At 41.5% G+C, this 7,305-nt stretch overlaps 1 protein-coding gene across 12 annotated transcripts in view; it reads right to left on the reverse strand.

Annotated features, from left to right (window-relative positions):
* The window catches only part of SUGCT (succinyl-CoA:glutarate-CoA transferase), a 348,238-nt gene extending 341,382 nt beyond the window's left edge, over positions 1-6,856 (reverse strand). For 7 of the 12 annotated variants that reach the window (XR_004418442.2, XM_033064654.2, XM_033064608.2 and 4 more), the window contains exons 1-5: positions 6,648-6,845; positions 3,886-3,937; positions 3,715-3,788; positions 923-1,008; positions 95-145 (exon numbers count right to left, since the gene is read on the reverse strand). Coding sequence is in view for 9 of the 12 variants with exons in the window: in XM_033064654.2 (XP_032920545.1) it covers positions 95-145; positions 923-1,008; positions 3,715-3,788; positions 3,886-3,937; positions 6,648-6,801 (417 nt within the window). In the remaining 3 variants the exon portion in view is untranslated. Of the gene's footprint in view, positions 1-94; positions 146-922; positions 1,009-3,385; positions 3,430-3,714; positions 3,789-3,885; positions 3,938-6,647 lie in introns of those variants that run through there. The other 5 variants (XR_004418449.2, XR_004418448.2, XM_033064631.1 and 2 more) reach the window with 3 other exon arrangements.
* Between the last annotated feature and the right edge of the window lie 449 nt (positions 6,857-7,305).

Consider the following 7,305-nt stretch of genomic DNA (forward strand, 5'->3'; position numbering starts at 1 on the left):
ATCAAATTCATACTTGAAATGCAGAGTTTAATCTTTATTACTTAGAATCACAACATTAAAAAATAAGGACACCTCTCATGCTATCAAAACCTACCTCTTTGATTAGTTTTATTCCTTTTGAATCCTTCATGTTGATGGCTATACTCTGCAGATTAAAAATAAATACAACAGTAATTTATGTGAAAAATTATGTGGAAGACATTATCTGCCTATTCTAAACATAACCAACAGTCAAATTTCACACTATAGCTAATTTGGATAAATAAATTTTAACACATGGCCTACTTCCTCCTAAAAAAAAAAAAAAAATTCTCTCAGCAAAACAAGCTGAACTATATCTCATTAATGAATCAGACAGCACCAAAACCAGCCTGAAAGATGTGCAGCCTGTCCACTGCATATTTACACAGGATCCACTACTGCATGCACACAGGGGGACACCAGAAACATTTTTTTCAATGGTAACAAGCTATTAAACAATTCAGGTATGTCATGAAACTTCAAGTTAATCCCAAAGCTTCAAAAGCTAGATGTAGCCAACCTCACTGTGGCATAATGGTAGCACTCTTCCTACCAGCTGACGCAGGCCAACTGAGCTGATGCACCTGAAAAAAATGATCACTCAAATAAAATACCACTTGCTTTCAGTAGGTTTCATTTTCAGCTAATTAGCACCAGCAAGCGAAGACCAGCAGAAGCACTCTTGCTTTTACATTATCTCAGCTGCCCACAGCACTGTACCAGAGATTTGCTACCTTTTTTGTTCCAAAAGCTTATGTTTTTTCTCCTGAAATTTATTCATCATAACATTAGATAAATGTAAGCATTGCTTATATATGTTAAGAATCAAACAAAGAAGTGTTATGTATTCAGTTATAATTAAGAAAACATAGGCTCATGTTCAATTCCACATCCCATTTACCTTTTTATTTCTATTGACACTAAGAAAATAAACACTTTCTGTCCCTGCAAAAGGTGGACCCCAGGCTCTTGTGTCATCACCAGCTCCTGAAAGAAATACCATCACATAATCACAGTGGCCCAATATCACACACCCAACAAATAAGAATAAAAAGCTTTCCTATAATATCACATTTAAGTCACCTAAGCTTCATCTAGCAGGCAGGACAAATATTAGTTTAACATGTATATTTTAGGATATTTATATGAAAAACCACCTAAAAGTGAATGCAATTAAGCAAAGTGAGCAAAGTTTTTGCTAGTGTTGGGATTCTATTTAGTCTTTGAAATACTAATACAGCCACACACCACTAGTGTACTTACGGGGGTTTTTTAGTTGTTTTTCACTTGTGGGTTGGTATTTTGGCTGTTTTTTGGGGGGAGGTTGGGGAAAAGGAAATTAGAGGTTTTTTGGTAGTTTGTTTGTTTAACTTAAAATAGAGCTACAATGCAATTCTTATAGTCAATCCTGAAGAATTTAGTAGAGGCTCTGGCCTGCACCAAGTCACACAGTTCATCTGGTCAGTAATCTACTCCTGAAACATTCTAGGCACAACATCAAGATACCACTGACAGACAACAACTGATTACAGTAAATTCACGATTATAAGCCGCACCATTTTGACTAAAATTTTGGTCCGAACCCGAAGAGCAGCTTATAATCAGGTGTGGCTAATAAATTGATGAGGTTCAGAAATTTGCTAACCCGGAAGTGCGAGCCCACACAGCCCCGAGCCGATTCGAGCCCACACAGCCCCGGCAGGGGGGCGGAGGGGCCGATCCAAGCCTGCACGGCACCGGCAGGGGAAAAGCAGGGCCGATCCGAGCCCGCACAGCCCCGAGCCAAGCCAGTAAACTCCACGATCCCACGATTCTGTTACTAATTGGCAACTTTGTGGAAGTTCACTTTGTGAACAAAAGCGTGGCTTACAATCTGGTGCGGCTTATATATGGAGGAAAAACGAAATGTTGCCGACACCCCGGAAGTGCGGCTTATAATCGGTGCGGCTTGTAATCGTGAAATTACTGTAAGTTGCATGCTGCACAATACCAACTAAAAGAAGCACTTGCTATAGCTGGTACGGGGTCTCACCTCCAGCTCTTCCAGAAATCCTGCCTTAAATGTGCTGCAGACACTGATGTCCATGTATCATTTATGCTTCATTTCCAATTTTTAACCTTTTTAAACATCATGAAGACTAGCAATCTATTTTAATTAGAATTAAAGCTAAATTCAAATTCAGATACAATCACTGTTCTGAGTATTAGCAAGCATGTGCATTCCTGTATCTATTTCAACATCTAGACTTTATCTACCTGCTAACTTCACAGAACTGAAAACTTTCCCTGCTGAGGCAGCACGGAAGACTGATACTGGCATAGATACAGAAACAAGCTGAAGAACCTTAGATGTCATATAGCCACTGTCATAATTACGCTATACACTATAGTAACACAAAAGTCTACAGCCATTTAAGATCTACAGTGGCAGAAATTATGTAAACGTGTAAATTGATTATCAACATCTGTACTGCTTAATATCTCAAAAGAATATTTTGGTTCAAGCAGGATGCTTAGGGGGCAGAGGCAATCTCCTCTGTGTGAGTACTTTAAGTGATTCAAAACAAAACATTTCACTAATACTTTCCATGCAGAACACTAGTGTGGTTACTGTTCTTTTTGGGTTAATACTCCTGTGGAAATAGACATCGTCTCACAGAAAGAGAGGATTACTCACATTCTGAAATGTTTGAAATTTAGAATTTTGAGGCTGCCCTACTCCTTCGACCACAAACAGTGCAAAGCTCCAAAACCACTACTTCATACTTAATTGCTGGCATTGCTCCATTCCTACTACCTAGATGTCTGCAATACCACCAGGGTCGGTCTAATTTGGCATTAGAAAATTGATGTACTTTTGCCTGGTCACAAAAGTGAAAACCTTTATAACAACGGCCAGTAAATAAAGATGACCTATAGATGGATGTGGCAAAACCTTTGTCAGACATTTAGTGTTTCATTAAATGTTCAAACACTCAATATTACCCTATTAGAAATAAAGAGAATGTAGTATGTTTAGTATCTCAATTAATGTTATAAATTATTATAAACTGTTTTGTTATAAAATACAGGGAGTGTAATATTGTTTAGTATCTCAATTTTCACCAACTAGTTTCAAAACTAGTAATACCAAAAGACAGAAATTTAAAATATGGAAACTTAGAGGAAAAAATACATTACATATTGTGCAGCTGCTATGGTGCAATTACACACCTCAAATGTGTAATGATGCATGAAACTTAGAGCCAAGTGAGGGGATTATTTCTACAAAACACCCAAATGCCATGCAATTTGCTATTTTTCTTATATGGTCTTACAAACTAAAAAGTGTAGTTATACCATAAGAATGAAACATTTTTTTTACCATTAGACAATCCTTAGCAACTCTTTGGATAAGAAGTGCGTGTGCTGAGTGGAAGAAGAAAACCACTGAGTTAAGCTAAAAACTTAATTAGAAGCAAATTACTCAATGTCTTTACTTTATACATGCATACATATATAAATATATCTACATACAGATATAGATATAGATATAGATATAGATATAGATATAGATATAGATATAGATATAGATACAGATACAGATATAGATATAGATATAGATATAGATATATAGATATAGATATAGATATAGATACATACACTTAATATCCAGTTTTTGTTATAGTGAACATAAACAAATAAAAATCTTACCTGGTCTTTCCACTTTGATAACTTCTGCCCCTAGATCTCCCAAATTCATTGTGGCAAATGGTCCTGCAAGAACCCTTAAATATGAAAAAAATATATACTGTTTTCTTAGTTTTTCCAAACAGAATATTTGCACGTAGAAACTCTGTTACAAATGACAGACAAAACACAAACCTTGTTAAATCAAGAATTTTCACACCATCCAAAGGCTTTACATTACTAGGACCTGACAGGAAACAAAAAACAGTGACATAAAACTTAAAAAAACAAACACATTATTTTTATGACACTCATTGCTCTCTCACATCTCCCTCCCCTAATAAATTATAATAAAGCTTTCTGAACCAGCTGGTTATTAGGTGCATACTATATTAGTAAAATCTTTCAAAGTTGGAAAACCTAATGTATGACATTTCAGAATCCATTCCAACTCCCTAGCAAGTCTACAATAAAGCTACTTTAGTGGTACTTTATATATGCCTTCTACAAACACTCAAACAGCTTTTAAAGACTAATCTGAATAAAGATACAACAAAAGCATTTTAGTAAGCAACATCAGAATGACACAAGGTAAGAGTAAGGGTACCAGACCACTGCAAAGCATAGTAGAACTCACAAAGTATTTTGACCTGTCTAGACCTATCCACTTGCATCACACACACACAGAATATCTCCATTACAAAATGTAAGGAAGAACATATGAGCCAAGAAAATACTCTTTCAATGGCAGCTGCACACACAAGATAATTATTAAGAAATCCCAATACTTTCTTCCTTTCCGTCACCCTTTCCAGTCTGACCAGGTCTAAGAAACAGCAGTAATGGCCATAAACATCACAGGCACAGCAAGCAACCTCACAGTTAGACCACAGGTTTGCCAACTATTTCTTTGGTGGCCTTGGGTTATCTTTTTCTCGCTCAATCTTTCCTTGCAGGCTAGGGATGCAAACACTTCATCACCCTGCCTGGACAGTCATTCAGTTACTATCTGGAAGCTGGTCTCATATCACACACAAAAAAAAAGCACCTGACAAGTAACACCACTAAAATGACACATACCAACTTGTAGCAAACATCTCTATTCAGAGCTTGTCCTGGTAAGAGAAAGATGCAAAATGTGTGGTGGGCGGTGAGAGGGCAGGAATCAAACAAACCACATCCATTCAAAGTCTGCAAGGCAGTGTGGTGCATCTCCCATATCATGCAGCAGTGCAGTAGCGCATGCCTGTAGCACCTGCTCCACGTTCCCTCCATCAGACCTGAACCACCCTTCATATCTCTCCTTCCTACATATGGGAAGGAGATTTATATCAAGAGAGAGATAAAAAAAAGTTACTGAGAAGCAGCAGTGGAAATTCAAGGTTTCTGCTAAAAAATTTTCATTAACCGTACTGCACTCAATGAGGACATTTGCATCCCATTGTTTAAGAACTTTTCCTCCATTATTACCACTTATGCTAGGTAGATTTCCATTTAATAGGCTTTGTGCTTTAATATAATATGCAGACTGAGCAGCATGTTGAAAACATGCATATCCAGGAATAGTCATGTGTTTTGCACTTTAAAAGCCTGTAAGAATCAGGCTGCTACTTCTCTTCAGTGCTCCACACCTCCATGAGCTTCAGACATTGAAAGACAGTTGTGGCAGGTAAACACCACAGACCCTCCAGTATAACTTTGGGTTATCAAGTAGGGTGCACATTTCAAAATTGTGCTCCAGAAAAACACTACTTTTTTTCCAAAAATATGTAAAAAGATTTACTGAAGCTCCCCAAAATTTAAAAAGATGCAACTTCAGTTTTAAAAAATCCACCTTCCTCTATTATTTCCACACCTTTCAGAGGTGCACTTTAATAGCTCACTTATTCTCATCTTGAGCCAATATTTAGGGCTAGTCACAGATACACTATCAGAACAATAGCAACTTTTCAGAGCCAACAGGTTCTCTACCTGCACCTAAGCTGCAGGAATCCATAAAGATGTTTCTCAAAAAAGCCTGTAAAATGTTAAGATTAGGCTGTAAATATGTATTTATGCATAACTAAAACTGATGAACCCTCACTAATTATCATATCACTCACATTGTGGCATTATCTAACTCCACTCAGGGAATTCCACAGCTGCAATAGAATAGGAGAGCACAACTGTTGCTCCGAGGACAAACAGACCATTGTGATCTATTTCTTTTAATGCCAGTAAATAACAGATATCCATGATGATGAAGAAATGTAAGAAGGGAGATCAAAAGTTTGCTTTGAAAATTGAGGAACAGACCTGTAAGTCTCTTCAGAATAGAACACAGATATTCACAAGTATATACATATATATGTGTGCATATATATATGTGTGCGTGTGTGTGTGTGTGTATATATATATAGATATATACGTCTGAGCTAGATTATAAATGGGAGACAGAACTGCAAACTTTCAGTAATTCCAGTGCCACCAACTCAGTTGTTACTATTTTTCTGTGTTTTTTAATAAGAGAGAAACTTGAAGCCAGAGAATGATCACTGTGTTGCAGCGTGGTTTATTCAATTTCATTTAAAAGCACAACTGTAGGCAGTTAGACTTCGGTATCCCTACAGAAGGACCTGGCCTGGAGCACGGCATGCCAAAAGCCGAGGCTGCCTGGGGAGCCGACACGCTCTGTGTCACCGGCGGCGCTCCTGCGGGCAGCGGGGCAAAGTCCGAGCCCCCGCGGCTGCCCAGGGGGACGCAGCACGGCCGCGCTGGGACCCCTCAGGACGCCCTCAGGGACTGCTCAGGGACGCCCTCGCAGGAAACTCCCGCAGGTGTTCCACGCCCACCCCCCCAGCGAAGTGGCTCCGACCCCCGCCCCAGGGGCACCAGCTCAGAGCCTGGCGGGATCACACGGACAGAGGGGCCCGACGCGGCAGGAGAGGGGAGGAGGAGGGCGCGGCACGGCTCGGTACCTGCCGGGGGAGCGGCTCCGGTCCGCGCCCCGCTGCCGCTGCCCGGGGAAGGGGAGGCAGAGGCAGCGCTCCGGGCTCTGGCGCTGCGGCCGCCCGAGCTCCTCCAGAGCCCCCCACAACATCCGCTCCTTCTCCCCAGCCCGGCGCGCAGCATCCCCGTCGCTCGAGACAGCTCCGACCGCTCGGCGCAGGCGCCGCCGCCACCGCCCCCTTCCCGTCCCGCTCCCGGGACAGCCTCGGATCTCCGGGACGGGGGGCGCGCACGCGCGGGCGGCCCCGAGCCCCGGCCAGCAGCGGTCGGGGCTGGATGCCGCGTTCCCCGTCCGCCTCTCCTGTGCTATGAAACGCTCCTGCCTGGCCTTCATAAAGCAGGGAGGCGTCCTGCAGATGCTTGCCGTGGGAATTCCGCTGTTTGATGGCTGTAAATTTGTACTTCTGTTCAGTTTACAGACCGTGATGTACAACATTGCCAAGGCGGAATAAAAGCAGAAACTGACCCCCCCCCCCCCCCCCCCGTCCCCCATCCCTAAGGGTTTTCCGCGCTTACCAAGGCGGGGAGCCGCACTGGATGCCAGTACATCCATCCGCTCAGCGGCACGAGGGAGATCCTTCACGCCAGTTCGCCGTCACTGGAGGTGCAATATTGCAATGTAAGCTG

The sequence above is a fragment of the Catharus ustulatus genome, chromosome 1 (assembly GCF_009819885.2).
Source record: "Catharus ustulatus isolate bCatUst1 chromosome 1, bCatUst1.pri.v2, whole genome shotgun sequence".
Classification (NCBI taxonomy): Eukaryota; Metazoa; Chordata; class Aves; order Passeriformes; family Turdidae; genus Catharus; species Catharus ustulatus.